At 52.5% G+C, this 24,014-nt stretch overlaps 10 protein-coding genes across 10 annotated transcripts; 5 read left to right on the plus strand and 5 right to left on the minus strand.

Annotated features, from left to right (window-relative positions):
- CKM354_000680700 (uncharacterized protein) lies at positions 1–2,634 on the minus strand (the record flags this gene model as incomplete). The annotated part of the gene is made up of 1 exon (XM_044802140.1): positions 1–2,634. The coding sequence occupies one exon, from the start codon at positions 2,632–2,634 to the stop codon at positions 1–3; it is 2,634 nt and encodes an 877-aa protein (XP_044658075.1).
- A 369-nt stretch (positions 2,635–3,003) lies between these two features.
- CKM354_000680800 (uncharacterized protein) lies at positions 3,004–3,666 on the plus strand (the record flags this gene model as incomplete). Its single annotated transcript, XM_044802141.1, has 1 exon — positions 3,004–3,666. One exon carries the CDS (start codon positions 3,004–3,006, stop codon positions 3,664–3,666), a length of 663 nt encoding a protein of 220 aa, XP_044658076.1.
- Positions 3,667–3,915: 249 nt separating this feature from the next.
- On the minus strand, positions 3,916–4,608 carry CKM354_000680900 (uncharacterized protein; the record flags this gene model as incomplete). Its single annotated transcript, XM_044802142.1, has 1 exon — positions 3,916–4,608. The coding sequence occupies one exon, from the start codon at positions 4,606–4,608 to the stop codon at positions 3,916–3,918; it is 693 nt and encodes a 230-aa protein (XP_044658077.1).
- A 3,548-nt stretch (positions 4,609–8,156) lies between these two features.
- Positions 8,157–8,854, plus strand: CKM354_000681000 (uncharacterized protein; the record flags this gene model as incomplete). Its single annotated transcript, XM_044802143.1, has 4 exons — positions 8,157–8,282; positions 8,342–8,497; positions 8,551–8,697; positions 8,747–8,854. The coding sequence occupies 4 exons, from the start codon at positions 8,157–8,159 to the stop codon at positions 8,852–8,854; spliced, it is 537 nt and encodes a 178-aa protein (XP_044658078.1).
- Positions 8,855–9,157: 303 nt separating this feature from the next.
- Positions 9,158–10,498, minus strand: CKM354_000681100 (uncharacterized protein; the record flags this gene model as incomplete). The annotated part of the gene is made up of 1 exon (XM_044802144.1): positions 9,158–10,498. One exon carries the CDS (start codon positions 10,496–10,498, stop codon positions 9,158–9,160), a length of 1,341 nt encoding a protein of 446 aa, XP_044658079.1.
- Positions 10,499–11,214: 716 nt separating this feature from the next.
- Positions 11,215–14,256, minus strand: CKM354_000681200 (uncharacterized protein; the record flags this gene model as incomplete). The annotated part of the gene is made up of 1 exon (XM_044802145.1): positions 11,215–14,256. One exon carries the CDS (start codon positions 14,254–14,256, stop codon positions 11,215–11,217), a length of 3,042 nt encoding a protein of 1,013 aa, XP_044658080.1.
- Positions 14,257–14,415: 159 nt separating this feature from the next.
- Positions 14,416–15,804, plus strand: CKM354_000681300 (uncharacterized protein; the record flags this gene model as incomplete). The annotated part of the gene is made up of 1 exon (XM_044802146.1): positions 14,416–15,804. One exon carries the CDS (start codon positions 14,416–14,418, stop codon positions 15,802–15,804), a length of 1,389 nt encoding a protein of 462 aa, XP_044658081.1.
- Positions 15,805–16,187: 383 nt separating this feature from the next.
- CKM354_000681400 (uncharacterized protein) lies at positions 16,188–16,930 on the plus strand (the record flags this gene model as incomplete). Its single annotated transcript, XM_044802147.1, has 2 exons — positions 16,188–16,543; positions 16,597–16,930. The coding sequence occupies 2 exons, from the start codon at positions 16,188–16,190 to the stop codon at positions 16,928–16,930; spliced, it is 690 nt and encodes a 229-aa protein (XP_044658082.1).
- Positions 16,931–17,345: 415 nt separating this feature from the next.
- Positions 17,346–18,465, plus strand: CKM354_000681500 (uncharacterized protein; the record flags this gene model as incomplete). Its single annotated transcript, XM_044802148.1, has 3 exons — positions 17,346–18,046; positions 18,108–18,193; positions 18,248–18,465. 3 exons carry the CDS (start codon positions 17,346–17,348, stop codon positions 18,463–18,465), a joined length of 1,005 nt encoding a protein of 334 aa, XP_044658083.1.
- A 707-nt stretch (positions 18,466–19,172) lies between these two features.
- Positions 19,173–23,957, minus strand: CKM354_000681600 (uncharacterized protein; the record flags this gene model as incomplete). The annotated part of the gene is made up of 2 exons (XM_044802149.1): positions 19,173–20,965; positions 21,017–23,957. The coding sequence occupies 2 exons, from the start codon at positions 23,955–23,957 to the stop codon at positions 19,173–19,175; spliced, it is 4,734 nt and encodes a 1,577-aa protein (XP_044658084.1).
- Positions 23,958–24,014: the final 57 nt, after the last annotated feature.

The following is a 24,014-nucleotide window of genomic DNA, read 5'->3' on the forward strand; positions in this document are numbered from 1 at the left end:
TCAGGACCTCACCCTAACCTCGTTCGCCACAGCATGGCATAGTTCCACTCTCACGCCGGCGCTCGACAACACATCAATCCACATCCTCTGCGTATCACTCAACCGATCATTCTCACTCTTGACTTCGGAAAACATGACCTCACCCTTACCCTCAGTGCCATCTTCCCTCTGCAACCTCCACAAGAACAAGTCCGGCACTCCGCCTCCTCGTTGCCCATACTCTTGCACCATGACCTTCATCACCGTGCTCAGTGCAGCGGGCGGGAAGCAAGACGCGATCTCCGATAGATCCGATAGTTCAAATGTCCAATCCAAGCCAACAACACAAGTCTGACTCTCATAGTGATCATCCCATACACCTCGGATCAACCTCGCCGCATCACCATTGCTGATCTCATTCAAACGTGTGTTGACCTCGCTGATCCGACTCGGATAGAATGCGTCCGTATGTAAATCCAAGGGACAGGTCTGGTAGGCAGTTTGAAAGACGTTGGGGATGTAGAGGAATAGAATGTCGAAGAAGAGGTAGGCGAACAGAGTCCGGAGAATGCGACCTTCAGAGTGATATCCTTTCCAGCCGAGAGCGCGATAGGAGGAGAGACACATTTCCTCGACAGAGCATTCGCCCTCCACCTCGGGGGTCGCTCGTTCGCTGTCGGCTCCTGCTAAGGGCGAATTCTCGTCCTTGGACGGGAGTTCAACTTTGCTTTTGCTCAAGGCAGGATCGAGCCAGATGGTTTTCGCGCCGCGAAGGCCAGTCGGTTTATTCTGTTCGCTATTGCGACGACTTCCACTCGATGCGCTGCGCTCGATACGGATACCCTCAAATGTACGCTCCTGCGCTTTAGCAAGTCGCACATGCTCAAAATTGTGCTGCTGACGTTTTGGGATTTTCAGATTCTTCTCCAGTTTGGTGATGCGCTTTTGTAGGTCTCTGTGGAAGATGAGATGTGTCAATTGGTCTTGCAGGCCTTCTTCGCAAGTAGCTAACGCGACTCTTTTGAAGTGTTTCTTCTTCGACTCAAGGTCCTTACATTCAGGAGGACAGGGCAGGTGCAGATGCATGTAGTGTTCCTCGAGTAATGCCTTCCGCTGGTACCAGTCGCCACGCCGAGAAGTGTGAAAAAGCTTCTGTCCAAGCAGCTCGCACAACACTTCATGCTCTCGTTTGTGGTCTTTGAACTTGCCCAAGACATAAGCTCCTTTGTGCACGATCCTTGTGTAGACCCATGCGGGCGAGAGGCGACGTAGATACGCCCCTTCGCCTGTACTGTAAATGCTGTCTTCTTTTCGTTGCTCTTCAGCTAGTAGGACGCGCCAGCGAGGCAACACCTCTTCGCAGATGCCAAGGACATCTTGTAGAGTCTCCTTCGTGGGTGTTCCGTTGAACTCCAGCACATTGTCCACTCTGAACTGCGTACGCACCGAAGCCTCGAATTCCAACAGTAAAGCACGAGAAGGGAAAATGCTCGCAGAACGCGATACGATGTATTCTGGGAAATTTCGCCGCGCGATACGAGCAAGGATGATCGTCGTCAAAGACTTCTCAGTCCATTCTGTCGATCGATAGAAGACCAAGTGAACACGCTCAAACAGCTTGAGCGTTGCCAAAGAAAGTCGTATGCATGGTCCTGTTTCCGCCATAATTTTGTCAAGGAAATGACTATCGCGATTCTCCAGCTTACCGGGAGTTGCCTCGCGGCTGTCGTCTTCACCATGCTCAGAGCCGCGCGATGCTGTTGTCTCGTCTGTGTCTGATCGTCGTAAGCTGCCAAAACGTGATAGCGCGGTCTGAGATCCGCTCGTGCTGCGCAAGTTCTTCAACAATTCCTTCTTGTTTTTGCCTTGCACTTTCAATTCCTTCGCAATCGCCTTGAGCTCGTCGAGTAGAAGCAAGGACGAGGCTTCTTCAAGCGTTGTAATGCAGTCCTGTGACCGATCCGCGAATGTGAAGCTCTCACCAAGCGTCGTGCCCTCGGGAGGTGCCAGCTCGCCAGGATGCTCTTGGTCCTGCGAAGAAGCTACAGGTAGGTCGCGGACCAGTTGCAGCTCTTCCATGGCCTTTGGCAAATCTGCTATATCGCTGTGATACCCGAGACGATTGACTCGGTGCCAACTTGACGTCTTTCGCAAGAACAAACGCACATACAAGTACTGTGCTTCGTATGTCAAATCCCGCCACTGTTTGAACACAGCATGCTCCGCCTCGTCAAAGAGATGGCCCTCTTCATCCAAGACTGTCTCGAGTGCAAGATTGAAAGCGTCGACATAGATTGATGTCTTTCCTCTTGTCCATTTCCGCCCATCCAGGCGCTCCTGCAGGCCCAGCTCTGCCTGTTCGGCTGCTTTTGATGCTTCATACGCTTCGATAGCCTCTTTATCTGTCTCGATCTGAGGAAGAGCAGTTTCCAAATCCGTCCGCCTTGCATCGTTCGGCTCTGCTGATAATTCTATATCGCTGCCGTCCTCCGAGTCTGGGATCTCGTCTCTGGCGATACGCGACGCGCCTGTCTTGACGCGCTTCGGCGGGGGCGTGGGAAAATGGTCATCGTCGTCGTAGTTGGTGGATTTCGGATGCGCGATCTTTTTCCCTAACATGGCATTATGCTTGGATGTATTGCTGTCCTGCAGCATTGCTGTATCATTACATGAACTCGTGCAAGTTGGCAATTCAAGTGGATGGCGAGTCGTCGATGTCAAAGTGGAGACGACGCGGTTGAAGCGCGTCAGCACGAGATTTCGTCATTCACTTTATCAGCGCCAAGACGAGCATCGACCACAGTCATGGGCTCTACTCCCGGTTGCTGACTTCACTTCGTCCATTGTCGTCGCGTAACGACACCTGATATGTTTATACAACGCTCAATCGACCTGCGGTAGAGTTATGAGAGGCTCTCTGACCCCGTGATCCCGCAAGCGAGTGACGTATCCGACATTTCCACTTCGAAACCACATGCAGCTCCTCTGTTCCTAGCACTACATATATCTTTGTCGCTACCAACGATGCGGACCTACCCCCTGCCGTTCACTATTCTAGCCCTATCGTCCGTCTCTCACTCACAGCTCGTTCCATTCTCCTCTCTTTGGTCACGAAAGCCCGCAAACGAGCTCCAGCAGGCACCTATCATGGCAGACACGAACGCTCCTGGTATCCAGCTCCCTCCTTCCTCCGATGGCAACTCTCCACCACCTCCACCCAAAGGCGATGTTATAATATCTGACGTGATCGGAAATACACGGCAGATCAACATCTTCGCCGGCTTCACGCGAGACATCGACACAATCTCATCCCGCTTGGACGATTCGTCACAAAATAGCACCATCCTTGCGCCGCTGAATTCTGCAATCTCTGCTCTGCCGCGAAAGCCTTGGGAAGATCCACGAGAGTACGCGGCGCTAGGCGCGAACGCGTATGAGGGCAAAGATGGAGAGGATAGGGCTCACAGAAACTTGAGGAGGTTCACCGAGGCTCATGTTGTTCCCGAAAGTCCATGGAAGAAGGGGGAAAAGGTGAAGAGTTTGGGTGGAAACGTACTGTGGTGGGACGTCAAGGACGACGAGAAAGCGTATGTGCAGCCGGGAGACGTGGAGGTGGAAAGAGTCGCGTCCACGGTGGGCAACGGAGAAGTGTGGGTGCTGAAGGGAGTCTTGAACTATGCGAGCTGAGGAGGAGAGTGTTGATGAGGCTTTACGAATGATGAACACAATGACATTACGGCGGTAGCGCTTTCTATGCTTCGAGGTAGGCCAGGCACAAAGTCGTAAAGGCACAATCAACGATGGTTGTCCATGCGCAGAAGAACAAAAGGCGTATCATCTGATTGAACAACAGGCTCGCCTCCCAACCACGAGCCTCCCGACACCCGAGGACAACAGCCTAATCCGCACAGTTCTGTGCTGTAGATCTAGCACCCATCAACAGCTGTACCAGGACCTCTTGTTCAGTGCCTTCAGAATCTTCGCTGCTTCGTTGTTGCTCGCCTCTCCAGCCAGCGCCCTGAACCTCGGTCGCTGCTTGCCTCCTCCATTTTTGTATGTCCGAAAGTCGACCATATACTCGAAATCGATCTCTTTTCCTCTCCGATTCGGGTCATCAAATCTATCAAGCCAGCGGTTCAACTGCGCTCTAGTACTCTGCTTGGTAGCAGAATACACCAGCGTGATGCGAATTTTGCGTGGAGTTCCGGCTGGTGTGTCCATTTCATCCTCCGATGTGCCGTCACTCCCAGGGTTCGACGAGATACGTCGGAACTGTGCTTCGGACAGTCGATTCAGAAACGTAACGACGTGGGCGAAATTGTGGTTCCTGACTGTCGTTTCGATCACTGGCGCATGAAATAAAAGCGCGTCGAGAAATTCTTGACAGATCTGGTCGTTGACTCCTACGAGCCCGGTCTTGGTTACGAGATTTTGCTTTTGCAGACTTGTGGCTGCTTCATCGGACATGATGATGTGCTTGTAGATCTCATCGCGGAGCTCGAGTGGCAATGAGAGGAAGGGAAAGTGCGAGCCGGTATCTGCTGGACTGTTGCGTCGTTTTTTGGCTTCGGGTTGTTGAGCTGTTGCTTCTGATTGGGATTTGCGTTTTCGAGTGATTGTGCAAGCCATGGCGAAAATGCGCAGATTGAGCTGAATCTCCAATCGCCAGGTATGCTGTCGAATTGATATATGGCCTCCAAACTGCGCTAGCGTCAGGCTTCGCCAGGCAGCAGTGAGTGCCAAGACATGAATCCTTCGACCTCGAGCATGTTCTTCGGTTTCATGCTTCTTGCTAGTTGAACGACAGAGACTCATTGTCGTTACATGATCGTCGAGCAACAGGCCTCAAGTGAGAAGCTGTGATCCCACAGCACGACCAAGAACAGATTTGAACGAAAACGGGTTGCGTAAGCTTTTCCAACGACAATACATAACCGTGCATATTCTTGACGATGAGCATTATTTCAGCATGATTGAGTGCTATTGAGCAGTCTCAACAATTGGACCCCTTCAGCTGAGGGTAAAGCACACTGGCGTTGCACTCCAATATATGATTGAAGGCACCGTCGCTCGATTACTTCAGGAGCCAGTACACTCATGTCCGCTATCCATCCAATTATTCACCTAGCGCCCCGCGATGAGTTTTCTAGGTCTTTTCTACCGGCAAGAGAGCATTCTCTCCACCCGGACTGTCAATTCACCTATTCTATCCCGAAGAATACTCCTCCCTTGCCCTCCTTCAGGCACTTTATCAACCAACTTTCGCAGCAAAGGCAATAGCAAACGATGTACTTCCATTCGAACAAACTGAGCCAAATGCTCGAGCTGCGCATCCTCAGCCCTATAATTCCCTGCTGATATAGGGCGAGCAGTTACGCGAGCTGGAGCAATATGCTCGCTAGTTGAGCCGCTTGCTGCTGCGTACCATGCAAATACTTGGTCTGCGATATGATAGCACATCCATAATAATAGCGCTCTTCCAGAGCACGGACACCCTAGGACACGAAGAACCACGTCGATGTAGCATTTATTCCTCGCAAGTACTTCGTCGGAAGCTAGAGCTTCTATAGAAGCGCTATGAGAGCCATCCAGGATCCGCGTCACGGAAAGACAGCGAGTCTCTGCGGTGTCCAGAGTTTCGAGGCACTCACAGAGTAATGCCATACAGCACGAGTTGTTTCGTGGTCTGAAGTTCGAGTTATCTGCTGGAATGGTTTCTGTTGGCGATTCATCCGAGCCAGAGCCAACGAAGTCTGCGGCGAAAATATCGGTGCATGGAGGAGTCGCCAGAGAGTACGGTGGCATCCATGTTGGAGAGCCTGGTGTACATGTCAGGGAGGTCGAGGGAGTCATATCTAATGTGCCGAACGAGTCGAAAATCTGATCGAGATTTGAAAAACCTAGAGATCGTAAGGCTTCCGGGATAGATGAATTGGAGGTTTCTTGGTTGTTGCGCATGTCTCGGCCCTCCAACATGGACATGCAATCGGATATGCTGGTTGCTGGTGAATGCATTCTTTGGAACACAGTCTCTATTGATAGATATCAGCACGATGCATCGCAGAAATTGGGGAGAAGTTCGGCGGATGACATACGATTAGGTATTGAGCCGAACATACTTGAGGGTTTGTTGTTTCCCGCTCGTTGACTATACGAATAGTTGCAGAATATGTCTCTGGCCATGCACCGCTCGCAGCGCCCTAGAGGGCTAGTTTTCTCGCATCGGACTTTTTGCTTCGTGCATTCGTCGCACGCTTGTCGTAGTTGTCGAGGTGGCATTGAAGTGGAGAAAGCTGACATTTTTCTCTTGGATAAACCCAGTCCTGCTTTCAGATCTTGTCCGAGACACAGCTACACACCACCAGCAGTCTAGTCGATCAGAACTGCAAGATTATTGTATCCTGAAAATTAATGAAGTGTCTTTCAATCTCTAGCAACTCGTTCCCGCCAGTTTCGTGTTGTCCAAAAAGCTGTTGCACAGCTCTGTGCTGCGCGCAGAAGCAAACGCACTCGGGGAGGTCCGCATCTGAAGAGGAAACAGACCTCATGCCCAAGTGCGAATAGCTTTCGCCTACTATTGCCTTGTTCAACGCACCTGCTTTACACAGCAGACCGAGTCTCGGCATCAGTAGTCGCGCATTTGAATTGCGCCTGAGGTCGCTCCCAACGACCCGTCTGCTATGCAAAAAGATCGACGAGAGCTCACTACAGTCAATGCTCTAAGAGACCTTCGTTGCCAGCTCCGGTCTTGGCTTTGAACTATTTTGCATTGGAACGGCAGAGGAGAGGTCGTATCAACCAGCATGCCGCCTCATACGTCGTACAAAGTGGAGCTTGCGAATGGTTAGTTGCAACTTGTGTGTGGAAGAGCCTGTTTGATTCGTTCCAGGCAAAATATCCAACACCTTCCGCACTCCTTCGCTCCATGTGGCCCGCCCGCACGTGCTGCACTGAGCATGGTCACTGCAGCCACAATCCTCTGGCGGACGCCAGATCTGGGCGGGAGATCGCTGCTCGAGTGGACTGCATCCTACATCTGCAGGATGCCTTGCCAAGTATTGGGTTACGACGGATAACGTTGAGTTCCAGTAGCTTTCCGGGCGTGGGGTGAGTATGCTGGTGTAGAGTAAGGGCGGACGAACTCATGAAGTGAAGCAACGTTCGGCGTGCAATAGCACATGCCATCTGTGCGTTATAAATCCGTTTCATTGCTGGATCCAAGGGACAGAGGCGTCAATGAGATCTTGCTGCATCATTGCGCTACTGTGCAAATCACTACGAGTTGCGATGATGACGCGTGATCTTGATGCATTGCTTCGGCCCTTCAATGCAACCATTGGCATCTTGGTTTTGGATGATGAGCATCAAATTCTCCGGCTTGCGCTGCAGCAGAAGCTGAGCTTCACTCCAAATTGGAGAGGAGCGGTGCATTCCGGGGCACTGCAAGTCTGGGCTCGGCCTTCTCATTGGTTATTGCGCTGTGATCGTCATCCCGCTACGGTAGTGTATTCAGCACCGGGTGACATAAGTGCACTATGCACCTGCAAAGTATCCCACGCGGAGTCGGGGGGCCTTACCTTGGCACTTTAGAAACCATATCACGTCTCTTGTCCTCTGGGCATTCCCGTAGCTTAGGATTTGGTGCCAAAGTTGTACGGGAATAGACCAAATCAAGAAGGAGCTTGAGATGCCAAATGCTTCACGCGCGCAATAAGTCGAAGATCATCGTCGCCGTCTTACATTTTGCTTCCGATGCACATCCGCGGGCATGGCACAGCTCTGTAGCAACGTCAGAAAATAACGCTACGGAGGACGATGGGCAACAGAATGGTCGATCCCTCGTTCTGCTCTCACTCGCCCATACTGAAGGAAAGAGCAACGACGACACGCACGATGTTGTTGCCGCAGTTGTGATTGCACATCCTTCAGAACAACAACAGATGCTTGGCCCGTTCGAACGTGTTTACCATGCTGTCATATCCCCGAAGGATCTGGTATTGGAGCGTCGAAACAGGAGAAACAGCAAGGAAAGAGGTCTGAGGCGGTGGTATATCAAGTCATGAGGTGTCCTGTGCAGAGATAGAGCATCAGCAGCAGCCTCAGCCTTCACAGCCAGCAAATTCCAGCAGCAAACGCCCATACCACAGATCAACCCCGATCTCTAAACAACAGAAACCATGTTTTTCTCCAAGATCAGCTCCATCGCCCTCATGGCCATGACTGCCCATGCACAGGTCCGAAACTTGGACGCATACGTTGGCAGCAACGTCGCCTGCCAGGCTGGCGAGTTCGTCACATGCTTTGTATGCAGCCCCACATCTTGCAAGTAATGTGTCCAGACCTCTGATGCGAAACCTCCCAGGACGTGAGCCCATGCGCCTGCTGCGTGTTCGATGGCCGCTCGTTCGGTAGCACTCGCATCACCAACCCACAGTCCAACGACTTGTCCCTGGGCGGAATCCCAGCCACCGATGGCAACGCAGGTTGCAACATCATCGCCCGCGGAAATGGCGGCCAGGTGAGAACTTTCGAGAAATTTAGAGATGCAAACTAGTGGCTAACATCTGAAAGTGTGTCTCTGATGGACCAAACGGTTTCTCTGCCTTCAGCTGGGAGCCAAGTGGGTTCGACTGCAACCGCCGCGTCGGTGGCAGCAGGAGAGCGGTCTCAAACGAGATTGAGGCTGATCTCCTCACCTTCGCTGATGGAACTGTTTATGTATGGGAATATCTTTGCGCTGTCTCGTACTGTGGCTAACCTTCGACAGGATCTCCGCAACATGTCAGCTGCCGACAAGAAGGAACTCGCCGATGTTGTCTACAGTGGTCAAGGAAGCGCTGGTGTGCCAGCGCACATCCAGAAGCACCGAAAGTAGTCGGTATCGGGCTCCATGTCTGGCCGGGTGGGCCAGTGCAGTTGATCGAACCCGACGTGGGCTTACGACCAGTCATGCAGATGGAAGAGCTGGACGGTCTTTTCGTGACGTAGTACGCTGCCCAGGAAACAGGAGGAAAATCGGAAATTGCTAGGATACTCCATTCAACTGAGTTCGCTTAATGGCTTCGCATGTTTCCATTGTCTGTCACATCCCGAGACCGATACACTGTTGCCCATGCGATGGTGCTGATAAGTTTCATGTGCTGATTGGTTGATTTGGTCCTCTTATACGGTGCAAGCATCACGGAGTGCATGCCATCATCTGAGCGCCAGTCGATGCCACTTGATCTCGAATCCATCCCGAATTCCACTGCGTCCCTTCCTGCTCCGTGGACTTGCCAAATCGGATAAGGTGATCCAGATGACAACGACCTGGAGTGAATGCCCACTGTATACATGGGAACCGTCGTTCGTTAGCACAAGCCACCGCGCAAGCCTCTGAAGATCGTGTCGCCTCCTGCTCCTGCTCATTTAGCTCTGAGTACTTTTCCAAGTCCTTGTCATCGGGAGTAAGAGAGTCTGTATGCACAAGCTTCCGACGTTGGGCAAGATTGTTCCATTGTCTACGATCGTCTCCGATATACGGCGAAACGAAGTGTTCAAAGATGTCGCGGAAGAAAAAGGTCGATCCTGGGCCATGCGTGCTTGTCCAGTCCCTTTCGAATCTCCAGAGTGCATCTATCTCTTCAGGGCTGTTGTGATGCCATGAGATGGGAGTTCGACACCATACTTGCTTGTCCCAACCCATCGTCGACACTTGCTCTCCTTGGAGGACCGGCCAAACTTGCTCCTGAGCGACGCCAGCCTCTTTCAATGCTAGGCCTAAAGCGAGGTCGCCGTACAGAATCAGAGGTGTATTGCAGCGTGCCTCCCATGCTGAATCGTATTTGGCAGCACCCTCAGCTAGGCGTTTCTGCTGTAAAATTTGCAGCGCAGGGAGAGAGATCACCACGCCACTGCCACCGTGCGAGAAGGGATCACTGAAAACAAAATTCCTGGCTCCAAGGTAGTGCGGCTTCGATGCGTCCAATGAGCCAAGCCAACGGAGCAAATTTGTCCACGAAAGGCTCGTGTCAGCTTCCACAATGACCATCCATTTGGCGTCCGTCGTTTGCATTGCCACTGTTGCTCTGTGGATCGTTGGGAGCCATTTATACTTGTCGAGTGTCCAGGCTTCTTTGGCTGGCAGTTCCTGCAAGAGGGCGCTCTCTTCCCTGTGTTGTTGTATCTGGTGGTAAATGCGGAAGTCGTTATTATTGGACTTTGTCCCTTGAGATACGCTTTCAAGGGCATCATGTATCGTGTATCCAGCGAATTCTTGGGATACATCTGCGAATATCATTGCGTGCTCGGCTAGAGTCAGGGTGGTATTAACGTGTGCTGGCAATTTGGCATGCATCTCTGTTGCACCAGTACGGAAGACCAAGAAGACGTCCGAGGATTGTGCAGGTTTCGCACGCCCGAACGTCGTGTGTACGAGGCCTTTGGTCCATCTTGGTGCCCCGAAGTACAGCAGCTCGCCCAGTATCATCAAAAAGGTGGCAATGGCGCCCATGTACACATAGCGATGGTACGAGCGCATCCTGTCCAGCGAGTGACGATGTTGCCTTGTTGCACACGCTGTTCGTGTAGCAGGCTTTACATTGCTGAAAAAGTTGTTCAATGACAGCGCTTCTGTGAGAGCCTTCGAAGCTGGTGCAGAATAGATTCTTCCGTGGGAACCCCCGAAAGATCGACACCACATTGGCCAATAAGGGTACGACCGTTTCGTCTTGGTGCGCCTAGCCGTCGAGTCTACTTAGATAGGGTTTTGGCGGGCTTCTCCATCGTCTCTTGGTATGCTTGCGCTTGGCGGGCTGAGCACAAAAGCGTCCGCCACGCGTTTCTGTTTGCAACCCAGTAGTGCAGGGCGAAGGAGCGAGCTACCGACATTTCAGCAGTGCATGCAGGAGCTACTGGAAGTGAGGCGACTTTTGACGACGACGTCACGCGCATAAGTGTCAAGCACGACACGATTTCCAAACAGTAGTTCTGATGCGATGAAGATGGTTCTGTTCCCTCCTGTTGACACAGCGATAGAGCTACCTTGGCTCGAGCGATGAACGTTGGAACAGTGCCAAGGAATATTACGAATGACGTACTGAACGTTCAGTGGAACCGAGCCGTTCAGGACCGACATGCGCATATACCAGAGACCAGGATTGCCATCGACCGTATATCGAGCCCATTTCATGGGCAGCGGCGGGAGAGACAACAAGTCCAGTAGCCCAAGTATATGCACCACAGACCTGATCAAGATCACCCAGAATGCAGCCCGCCCATGAGTCCTTTCTGATATGCCTCAACGATTTCTCGGCACTTGACCAGCACTCCAGCAGCCAGCATTCGAACTTTGCTCTCCTCACCATCCGCCTCATTGACCAATCCTCCACCACCTGTCCGCTCAAAGACAACTTCAACCCAGCTTTGAGTTTCCGCTAATCTCTTCGGCTCTTCCTGCGCTAGCCGTGCACGATCTCCCCACTCACAGTTCACTTCTAGCAAAGTGAGTAGTGCAAAGAGCACCGACTCTAGAATTGATATGTCGTTCGCTGAAGCCACACGGAAATCCAGTAGCAGCTCCCAGAACGCAGTTGTCACATCCGGGAGGCCCATCGTAGCGGGACCCGCGGCGTGCAGGAGCAGAGCCAATGTCTTGACAAAGGTGACTTGCACGACAGGCACAGACGCGAAGACGCTGCGTTGCCCATATGAAGCAATCTCTTGCTGATAGCGAGTGACTAGGGGGATGAAGAAGTGCGTTGCGAATATCTTGGCAAGCTGATTGGCTGCTGGTCTACGTTTCGTTCGTTCAACGTCCATGCGGCTGGAGAATTTCTTGATCTTGACCGCGTTGAGGTGGGAAGTTGTTTGGTCTGCGGCTGACAGAGCGAGAGGTCTCATAATGGCATCCTCCACGCTACTGCTCGCTGATTCTAGGCGCTTCACAGGCGGAGAGGTATAGCCATAGATAGCGTGGAGCCGAGCAGGAAGCTTCTTGCTTGGGAACGAGGTGTCTGGGAGCGCTGGATTCAGATCATCCTGGTCTCTTAGTCCAGCCAACTCTCTGCCTCCGAGGCCAAGAGCTGACAGCATAATGCAGCGTTGGGAGAGCGAGTAATCGCCACTGAAAACTTGTCGACTTAGCCATGGTGCTATTTTGCCCACGTTGCTATGAAGTACTGCCATCAGCGCTTGCAGTTTTAGCTCTTCAAAGTCTTCCGTATCAAAGGGATCCTGTAGATCACAGAGAAGCAGCCCGAGCTCCTCTGCGTGGTCGGTCACTTCTCTGCCGAAATTGGACTTCTTTCTGATCAACGAAGCTGCGTGCTTTATTGCAACCTGAAATTTATCATGCTTTTGATCCTCACGCAACATGCGCATCAGATCTCGGATGTAGACGGGCGGCCGAACCTTTTCGCGGTTGACCAGCGTAGCGTCTTCGTCGCTGTCTTCAGGATCGCTGTCGGGTTTCGCGTATGGCTTCAAGTCATCGCCATCTTCGCCCTCGTCATCTGACAGTTCTGTAACTTTCTCGCCGATGACTTCAGTCTGTGCTGGTGGTCTGGGAGGCCCAAAGGACTGCTTCCCATTGATTATAGGCAGTTCTTTAGTCCTAGTCGACTTACGCCCTTGGCTAATCATGGCCGATCGAGACGTCAGAAGAAAGTCAAAGTCTCGTAGTGTCCCAATCTTGTCGTCTGACTTGATGAGTTGCTGGTACCATTCCGCATCCTCCGTCTGCATTTCCGCAGTCTCGAAGTTCATTCTCACACCCTCCTTGTCAACAATGCTGGAAATCGTTGTAGCTACAACCATGCCGAGCCACCTGGCACGAGAGTTGCTGCTGTGCAATCTGTTACTGGTTCCAGACATGTGCCCAGAGGAACGTGTAGTCATCAGAACAGCTATTGGGCTTTGACGATGCAAGTATCCAGCTACGAGGAGCAACAGTTGTGCAATGACCTCCTGCTGGATGATTGGAGCGTGATTGACGAAGAGTCGGTCCCCAAATGTCGTGATCAACTTTTCCAGCACGTTTGGCAGCTCGTCAGGAAGCGCTTCAGCTATCACTGCTACCATGGCTCGGCGCACTGGCACTGATGTTGTGCTCAGCAATGTCGGGTCGGCAGAAAACGACAGCAACTGTTCGCGGCTTGCATCGTCCTCATGCACGAGCAGATCTATACATGCCGCCAGACTCGGCACGACTTTGGCACTTTCCGTCATATGGTCACCGTCGCCTGATGTTAACGATGAACACAGCTGGGACAACCATTGTAAAGTGCTCTCCAAGAATTGACGTTTCGTGAAACTTGGGATGCTCCTTATGATTTGCGGAAGCTCGTGTGTCGTAGCGGAAGAAGATCGTGCAAAGGTTGCAGCATACGAGAGAATCGCTTTCACCAAAGGCACAGGGTAGCCCAAGCCGAATGCCTTCGTCAGCAATTGGGCTGCTGCTTGAGAATTGGCCTGCTCATCAGATCCTTCCGCTTCAACTGTGATCAACTCCATGATGCTTCGTCCAAGCCAGTTTGTATACTCGGACGCGTTGGAGACCCAAGATCGCTTCACGTGAACATGCGAAGCATTGCTCAGGATATCTTCCGCCCGTGCAATTGTAGCGACTACCTTGCCACTGCCGATCAGATTTACAAATTCTTTCCACGACATCGATCGCTTGGTACGGTCGGGAACAGCTTTCACTAGCCCCTGCCAAACATGACTGGCAAATGTCTCACCGGCGAGCAGTTGAAGCATCACCCCCAGTAAGTCTTGCAGCTCACTAACCCCAGACGTGGACAACGTAGTGTCCGACAGGACATCTGCCACTGCTCGGATCCTGGCTGTAATCGCATTCCCTCCGGCCACGTTGGTCAGGCATGATGTGAGCAGCTTTCGATCTGTCTTAGCCAGACCCGACCAGAAATTTGGTATGATAGTGCTGACGATAGTATTGATTAGTGGGGCTTGCTGTGGCCCTAAAGCATCAATACTGAAATTGGATGAAAGAACTCGACCACAGCGAAGTTGCTCCAGTATACTCCTAACGACCAGCAGACTTGGCTCGTTTCTCAGGATCTGGAGAGCTTGTTCTGGAGATACCGGAGAGTCGAATATATCTGCCTCTGTCTGAGGTTCGCTACCGGCACTGCGTCCATCATCCTGTGCTGTCTCGTCTACCACTTCTGGCTTGGCTTCTTTCTGAACCGGTCGAGTGGAGACAGCTGTCAGCGAGGGTTGCAGCTCCTCACTCCTGTTTGCGACATTCGTCTTAACCGCCGTGAGGAAGTCGGCCATGACATGTTGATGTTTTCACGTTGATGGAAAGAAGAAGGCGGTCCTTTGACTGGGAAGTGTGACACGTCACGTGTTTTCGCGCCTGCTTATCGATAGCGAGTGGAGCCTTGTAGCTCCAAACGTCACAGAGCTTCCACAACCATCCTCTTACACGCGAAGATGGCTGCAGCGATACAGCCAGAAGGCGTCGGGCCAACAATGGCTACAAACACCGCCTCACGAGCTCGGTATGCTCACCTCGACCGCATCCTCTCACGAGCCGGCGCCTTCACCGATCCTGAGGCCTTCATCCCAGGCGAGCCCACCATCCAGACATTGGAGAACATCAAAGTGCTGGTCATTGGCGCTGGTGGACTGGGATGCGAAATTCTGAAGAACTTGGCCTTATCGGGCTTCAAGAACATCGATGTCATCGATATGGATACCATTGACGTTTCCAATTTGAATCGCCAGTTTCTCTTTCGGCAAAAGGACGTGGGTTCGCCCAAGGCAACAGTGGCGGCCGACTTCGTCATGAAGCGCGTGCCAGGATGCAAGATCAATGCGTACGTCGGCAAGATTCAGGACAAGGACGACGACTATTACATGCAGTTCCACATCGTCATCTGTGGATTGGACAGCATCGAGGCTCGTCGCTGGATCAACGCCACGCTGGTTGGCATGGTTGACATGGACAACCCGGACAGCCTCAAGCCGTTGATTGACGGCGGCACAGAGGGCTTCAAAGGACAGTCGCGTGTCATATTCCCAACAATGACCTCCTGTATTGAGTGCCAACTGGACATGCACGCTCCTCGTGCTGCCGTTCCTCTCTGCACACTGGCTACCGTGCCGCGTCAACCGCAGCATTGCATCGAGTGGGCGCACATAATCAAGTGGCCTGAGTTACGCAAGGATGACACTCTCGATACGGATGATCCGGAACATATCACGTGGCTCTACAAGCTGGCACTCGAGCGCGCGAAGGAGTACGGCATCGAAGGTGTCACCTACTCCATGACTCAAGGCGTGGTGAAGAACATCATACCCGCCATCGCCTCCACGAATGCAATCATCGCAGCTTCAACATGCAACGAGGCCTTCAAAATCGCCACTAATTCTGCCCCCTTTCTCGCCAACCCTGCTTCTCTGCCACCCGGTGTCGATCCGGAGACCTACGATCCCGACGACGAGTTCACTCCGGCCCCAAACAACTACATGTTGTACACTGGCGACAACAGCATTTACACATACACTTTCGGACACAAGAAGAAGCCAGATTGCCCCGTCTGTGGTAATTTGCCGAAGGATCTCACTCTGTCACCAGAGAGTACATTGGGTGAATTTGTGGAGAGTCTAGCTGAGCGTCCAGAGGCACAATTGAAGAAGCCGAATCTGAGGTCTGAGGCAAAGTCGCTCTACTACAGCAGTCCTGATGGTTTGAGGGAGCAGACGGAAGCGAATCTGAATAAGAAGTTGAAGGAATTGGTCGAAGATGGGGAAGAGATCGCTGTGAGTGACCCAGCACTCGCGGGCATTGATCTGCGCTACAAAATTCGCTTTGCATGAGAGATGCCACCAATTACATCTTCAGCGTCTAGCATAGCCTCGGTGGTGTTGGCGGAGTAGTCTATACTCTGGGGTCGGGCATTTCGAACGAAATGGAAGCTGTAGGATTTGCAGCTTCTGGAAGAAAGAGGCAGCGCATTATACGCATCTGAGAACAACTTATATTCTAATTGCAGATCCCGAGACCCTTGTCGCCTGCCGGACGAGTCTACATTCCCACGAAGCTGAATTGCAAGCGGATAGGGCCGTCGCATTCACTCGCTGCACGTGAAAAAGTTTAATGCGAAACGCAAGTCACAAGCTCTTTCTTCCTGCTGAGACTTAACCACGGCCTTTTCCTCGTGATTACTTCAGTTCATGACTCGACCGCACTGCTCACCAAGATGGATCCGAACTGCACCGTCTCCACATCACTGGGTTCATTTATCCGCGGCACTGCCAACGACACGACACCGCCTCATTTGACCACCACTACAAACTCGAGCGCCGCATCATTCTTACCACCCAGCTTTTCTCGAGTTACTTCAATTCCGACGCTTTCCACCACCATCACCGCCACGCCGATACCACCAACCGCGCATCTAGCAGAGCAGGTAACCAAGGTCGCCATGGACTCGAACAGGATTGCCATTAGTCCGTTCTCAGTACTTGATCTGCTCATTGTGCTCTTCGTGGGAATCTCGGTCTGGTATCTCGTAGTGAGATTCATGTTGCTTGCCGTTCTTCGCCGAGCATTCAGGTTGGTCCAGTCACTCCTCTTCAAAACCCTTGCAACATCGCTGATATTTCTAGCCACCTTGTCACGAACGCCAGCGAGTCATCTCGCAACGTCATTCAAAGCTCCTACGAGAGGCTCGGAAGCACTGGTCGCCTGGTCACCCAAGCCGTCCTCGTCCTAGCTTTCTTCGCACTCGAGCAGTGGCTGGTGGTCGAAACCATATTAAAAGTCACCGCGGGTGACGTTTTGAAGCACAATCCACTAATCGACGCGATTCTTCGAGTCTTCGCTTTCCTTTGCCAGTTGCTTTGCTGGTTCATGATCGGCGAGCTGAAGAAGCCAAAAGCCGCGAGGAGCTCGAAAGTCAGAGACGCGAGACAGAAGGCGGCAGACAAGACGGACGTCTAGGCGGTAGGCGGCCGTCTGCACGGTGAAGTGGCCGATCGAAATGAAATGCAGCCGGGCTTCTGAAATTATGGGCCGCGAGATTTTGGGTAAAGCGATCTTCTGGCATACCTCTCGATCTTCTGCAGCGCTTGGGAAGCTAGGGAGGCGCAGAAAGGAAACGCAGGCTGTTGTGAATCATTCGGACCGCGGATTGCTTGCGCATGCCACGAAGCTGGTTGAGTATCGCTGACATTGTACCATACTGCTACTGATGAATCATTTCAAGCCGCTTCTTCTATCGCGCTTTGTTCCTTTTTGATGCACTGCACTCACAGCCGACACTTACTTAAACAGCCAGTACAACTGATCCCAGCAGAAATCTTCTACGATATCGTCATCTACCACCAGCCTCGCGATCACTCGGCAAATCTTCAACATGACATATTCCTCCTCCACAATCGTGGCAAGCACGACAATCCTTCTCATCCTCCTCACCTTCTTCGTTACCCTCCGCTTCATCGCCCGGCACAACTCTCGCCCGAAATTTTCCTCTCAACAACCCCTCACACAGACCGGTACATCAGGTGGCATCGGCTCCGACGACTGGGTCTGTCTCTTCGCCGGCTTAGGTTCCCTCATCGGCTGCCTTCTCATCCTCGTCTCTGCAAACGATGGCTTGGGAAGATCGACTTTCTCCTCCCATCCAACCAAGATTCGGGAAGTCTTACTACTTATCTGGCTCGATCAGATCAATTACCTTCTGGTCATGGCGCTTACCAAGACAAGTACGCTACTACTCTACACTCGGATTTTCCACTCTGCAACACCTGAACAACAAGTATTTCGACGATATTGTTGGGCGCTCATCGGAATCGTCTGTCTGACGAGTTTCTTTTTGATCGTCTTCGCGGTTATTATGTGCGAACCGGTCGCGTACTTCTGGAATAGAGTCACTGCAACTCCGATTGAAAGTGGAGGCACGTGCAAAGATCACAGACCGTATCTTTACTCGAATACCATCATCAGTATCGTCACAGATTGCTGCGTGGTGGCGTTGCCCTCCAAATTGATCTGGGGCTTGCAGATGAACCGAAGGAAGAAGCTCAAAGTGTTAGGCATATTTGGATTGGGCGGAATGTAAGTTCAACGTTCTCTTAATGCTTTCTGATGCTGAACGCAAGCTAACACATTCATGCAGAGTCATCATATGTTCCATCATGCGAGCGACCCTGGTCGAGCCTGCTGCACACCGAAGCGATCCTATGGTAGACATTGCTGGACTATGTATGTGGTCGCTCGTTGAATCGGTGGTGGGCGTCATCTGTTGCTGCATTCCAGCAACACATCGGTCGATCAGAAACTTCTTTGCTGAGATCTTTGACATCGGAAAACGAGAAGAGACACTCACTTCACGGGATCCGAGACCTACGAAAGCAGTGATTACAGAATGGGATGATGTGGAGCCTGGAATTGAGGGTCGTGGTGTACAGAGCTCAACTGGCATGATATCGAAACAAGACTTTGGGCAAACTCCGATTATCGATCCAAGATGGTGACCACACAGTGAAAGGGTCAAGCGACGCTTCAGTTGAGTATCTTGCGCAGAAACCGAATGCATTTCGTGAACAGCCACACGAGGTATTCCCAGAACGAACTTCGTAATGCTAAATTCAATTATCTGATAGACTCCCTGTTCCTGCCCACATATGAAAGGCTGGGAAAGTACGCTCACCTTGGAGACAATCGCTGCGATGGTATGAGAGAAGTCCAATACTTGACGTGGTGTTCTGGCAATGGCCCAAGTGGGACCTGTCACTCATTTTGTAAAACATGATTTCGGAGGCCACAAAGCCACGCAGGCAACCAAGGAAATAAACAGAAGACATGCAAGCGTTTGCAGGAAAAAGTGGCACAGTGTAGATCCTTTGGCGACAGGATTTGACGTTTCAAATAATACGGGCTATGATTGGGATCGACTCATCAGACAGTCCTGAAGAAGTCGTAAAGGTCTCATACCTACGCCCCCGCCAGTGCACTCGCCCCTCGAGCTAATTCACTTCTTGATCTGCCGATTTCTCGTGATGCGGTATTCCCCGTGTTGATTCCAGTGGTGACGGGCAAGTGCGACCGCGTCGGAGAAGCGGTCGTAACACCCCGGCTCAAGGCATGCCATCGTCCATTCCCTGTTTGTTTCCAATTCCATTACAGAGTCCCTCTCGTCGTGACTGGGGCTCCGCGTGCTAAGAACACTCTCGCCATGACTCTATCCAGACGGCTCAGTCTTGGGCTTCACCCCAAGCTTCAAAGTGAATTTTTTCTTGGGCGGCTCTGACTTCGCATCTCCTGACGTTCCATTTTGCCCCAAGCTACTGAGACTCGTGATGGCCCCGCCCGTAAGGCTTTGTACACCAGGACTGGGGTGGGCGTGACTGTGTGGTGAGGCAGTCGCCGGCGGACTAATGCTAGGAGATTCGCCACTGAGACTTCTGAAACCGCTTGCTGCTATGGGTTGGGGCGATGCGGCATCGCCACCAGATAGGGAGCGGAACCCAGTCAACGAAGGTGGCGACATGGCCGGTGCCGCGCCCGGGGCAGCTGTGGCTGACGATGCAGAAGCATCACCGAAGCTCCTGAAGCCACCGAGGTTCATTTGCGGCCCAGCCGGCGAGGTCAAACTTGGTGGCGCAGGGCTCCACGATGCACCGTTGGTTGCGGGACCTGAGAAGGAGCTCTGCCTGCTTCGTCCGCCGCCTTTAACTGGCACAATTTTCTTGGCAGGCGGCTGCCCACTTGGTCCTCGACCAGGATGAGGTGGCTTGGATACTATGTCCGATGCCCTCCTGGAGCCGGCTATACCAAGCTGTAAAACGACAGGCGGACCACCTTTTCTGCCTGCCTTGAGAGATGCGGACCCTCGTCTGCCATCAGTGGCACTCTTGGCGGAAGCACCTGGAGTTGATGCTTTGCTGGCTTTGGGGATTTTGGGGCTGGCCTCCCGTGGGGACGCGATGTCTACGCTAGCTTTGCGCTTCAGACTACCAAGATTGAGCTTGAACCCTGACTTTTGCTCGGTAGGCGTAGGGGGGATGACGGGAGGAGGCATCGACAACGAAGCTTGTTGCTGCAGTGCCATTGTTGCCTCCATGCTTTCACGCTCTCTTTGTTCGCGCTGCTGTTGCGACAGTCGGATTTTCAAAGCCTTGGCATCGTCCCTCTCCTTGATGGCTTGCTGTGTTTCCCGGGCTAGTGGGCCAGTGTATTGAAGACCATATGCCTCAAGATCTTGATATGCATCCCAAGAAAGACCAACCTTCTTTGAAGGCTTCGTTCGATACTGAGTACCATAGTTGTAGAAGCGCATCTTGCCCTTGCCAAGATGCTGAACTTTCCAGGGCAACGGGTACTTGATCGTCAGTGTGAGCGATGTGACAGCATCGAACATCAGCTCCGCAATTTCGCAGAAGGAGCCAACCTCGTCCAAGGTAATGCTCGGCGATGTTGCAGCATACCAAAGAGCCTGTTTGAAAACCTCATCCTTCTCAAACGCGATCTTCAGCGCTGCAATAGCACCCTCGGGAGTGGTTTTCCTGGTTGCCTCGATCCGCCTCGCCTCGTTACTTTGAGCCTCTTCCAGGACCAGCCCACCGTCGTTAACAGGTGCAGGTGCTGGCTTCTCAGTTTCATTCTCGCCGAGAGCAATGTGGCCCAGCGCCTCACCAAGGCAACGGAACATGCGCTCTCGAAAGTAAGGGGAGTCATCGTCCGCTAGTGAGTACAGTAGATGCTTCATGAAGGCTGGTTTCCTTGTCAGACCGATCTCGTTCATGCAGCGAAAAGCCTCCAGTCGGACATTGTCAGCAGTGCTATGCCTTGTGTACTGCATCAGCTCCATGACCTTGTCCTTGACAATACCCGCCTTGACCAATTTCTGCAGGCACTCGATGGCGGTAGTGGAGTAGACATTTTGATATGTCACAATCCATTCATCAAGTCGTCGATAACGCTCAATCACATCGATGGCACTTTTTGTGAATGGCGCATCTGGGTCGACCGGATCTTCTTCGAAATCAAGCGGATCTTTGACTGCTCCCCCGACATCTGCCATACCGACGTCTTCTTCCTCCTCTCCGAAGTCGAATGTGTACGATTGGGGTACCTCTGGCTCCGGCGCAGGGGCTTCCTTCTTTTTACCACCATCCCACTTTGAAGCTACCAGCGCATCTGCAAGACATGACATCAGCGTGGCGACGTAATGACAATCCGAAACAGGATTGTCGGAATTATCGTTGTGGGTGAGGAGCGCCTTGAAGAACTCTCGCACGTCCATGGGCACTTTGCCGTCCTCGTCGCGCAGTTTGGACATTGCTCGTGGGATGGCGCATTGCATGATGAATGTGATCCTGCTCGAAAAATCGTTCGGTCGTGGCATGATTTGACCGGTAGCGCCCTCGTTCTCACAATAAAAATATGCGAACGCTTTCATGAGATGGTGCTTGCCAATATGCATCAGCTTGTCCTGAGAGAGGACTGCGATGCCATCCGCTGCCATCTTGCGTATCCCGTAAAAGTATCGTTCGTCCATGAGTGTGCGCAGTAATATCGTGAGCGACACAGGATGGGGGTTGGAGCCTACGAGATATCGCATGGACTCGTACTGCGCCACAATGTCCCTATCTTGCTGCAGCTGGGACACGTACATGTACACCGGCATGACGAGGTGAATCTTGCCAATCCATTCAAAGTCGGCGTCCATGCGGATCCACTCGTATGATTCTCCACTCATCTTCTCCTCGTCTTCAGCAGACCACTCGGTGAGGTCCCATTCTTTCCGATCCTGTTCGCTGTCCAGAATGTCGCCTAAGCAGTATAGAAGGGCGCTATCGCCACCCTCCTCGCCAACGTTTCCCTCTGCAGCATTGGCACGTTCTTTCTGCCGCCGATTGCGTTTCAGCCTCTTGTATTTCGTGTTATACGGGATCTCCAGCTTCGTGATTGGTTCCTTGATTTCGACTATGTGCTCATAAGGGGTACCGTCTGCTTCGTGTATCCGTATCGTCATGGGTCCTGTGAAAACGGGCTGCACCTCCGGTGCCCATACTTCTTGCACGTGCTCCTTCACCTCCCGCATGAAGTTGGAGGGCTCAAATTGCGGCTTGGTCTGGCGTTCGAGCTGTCTTTGCGCAATCGTCATCTCTACGACAAGTTTCTTTTTGTTGAAGCGCTGTTGTACATAGAAGATGGGGCAGCCGGAGTTGAACACCCACTGGCGGAAGAAAGATTCCAGCTTGTTGTGACCAAGCTTCTCACATGTGCGCTGAAAGTCGGCGGTGGACAGCTCGCCATTGTGAAGACTTCCAGTCTTGGCGTTTAGGAATATCTTGTTGATAATGCGAAAAACTCCAGTGGAGCCACTTGACTTGATCAGTCGACGGTCCAGAATACCCAGCACCACGGCTGACTTCAGATCGAGGAAATCGCGAATGGCTGGGTCGATGTGCAGTAAAGAGCCTAGTTGTGCTAGCGACGGTCTGTCAACATCGAGGTCGTAGACCCTTTCCGCAGCAAGCTTCTGTTCCCATCGGTACTGGTTGTTACCCGCCAGCTTCTTCATGAATACGTCGGTGAGGTATCCTGTTATGCCTGCAATGACCCAAGTGTCAGAAGGCTCTTTTGGCACAATGTTGACGCCACTCCATTGCTCTGCGACTGCTCGAACCAATACGCGGGTGTGCCGGTCAAGAGGCTCGATGATGTCAGCTGGAAACAGCAGGCGATTGCTGCATATTGTGAAGCCGGCCGCCCCAGCCGTGTCGTAGATCATGTCATCGACGAAAAGCAATTGGTAGGTGGAAAACGGAAACCGCCCGCAGTTGACAGAGATGTGGTCGACAGCTTGGCAGATGGGATAACCGGTGTTCTCAACTTCTGCTGACCGGCCAGGTAAGCAATACGCATCCACTTTGACCGCCGTCTGACCCAATTTCGCCTCTTCCTCACTGCCACGAAAAGCGGTAAGATCGACATGCTCGAAAGGGCCTATGGCAAATCCCACGTGCCGTGCTGTGACGGCGTCGTTGAGAGAGTATGTAACAGTATGCCGTGTATCATCCTCGGGATCTGCGGTGTCCTCTGACTGATCACCAACGCACAAGATCGCGAGTTCCAGTGCAGCTTCTGAACTGTCCATGTCGATCAAATAGTCATCCGCAGGCTTTCGCTTTTCTTTCTGTTTGGCGACCAACTGATCCCCGTCCGCCATATCCACGTCTTCAACCTCCTGGACTCGTCCATTCTCTTGCGGCGTATCAGCCTTAGATTTGCGATATGCATCTCCTAAAGTCCTTGGACACCTTATCGCAATCTCCCAGATGCATTTGCTCGTCGCGTCGTCCACGCATGGAAATATGCTCGATGAGTTCCCTGGCCAAGGATCCAATTTGGTGTACAGGTATGGGTACCGCTGATCGCCTGGGTTGCAGCCGATCCATCGAATGCCGTCTCGATCAGAGTCCAACTCGAACTCGATTGTGAGCTTGATTGGGGCGAATTGCGGGATTTGTTGTTGTAACTTCTCGATCACGTGCGTTTCCAAACCATCGCCGTCCGGCTTCGACACCCCAACTCTCTGCTCTTGAATGGGCAACGCTGTCGCAGGATCCACGCGTAGTTCCTGGATCTTTAACCTGGGTGGGAGCGTGACCACAAGCTGCGCCTCTGGCAGTGGTCGGAGTGCGCTTTGTATCCGAGAACGAAGCATTCCATGCTGGTGCACGCCTGTCTTCTCGCCCACTCGTGTCCGTCGATAAGGATCGTCATACTCGAACCTCGCATTGATACCGCTCACTTGCGCCTGCGTCGGTCTGCATTGCCGGCAGTGCAGGCTGATGTGGCGCAAATCCCGCACGAGGGGCTGGACGGTAATCTCGGTGCTGCCTCGAAGTGACTTGCCGGGGAAATCGACATCAAGGTCCACGCGCTGCTTTAGCACGGTGTACTCTGGCGGTGCCGGGACTTGCGCATCTGCGCCGTCTTCAACGAAGCCCGGCATGGTGGTCGCAGCACCACCCGAGTGCTGAAGACGCTGTTCGCGCGACCATCAGACGTT

This window comes from Cercospora kikuchii, assembly GCF_019650295.1.
Source record: "Cercospora kikuchii DNA, contig_00004, whole genome shotgun sequence".
Lineage (NCBI taxonomy): Eukaryota > Fungi > Ascomycota > Dothideomycetes > Mycosphaerellales > Mycosphaerellaceae > Cercospora > Cercospora kikuchii.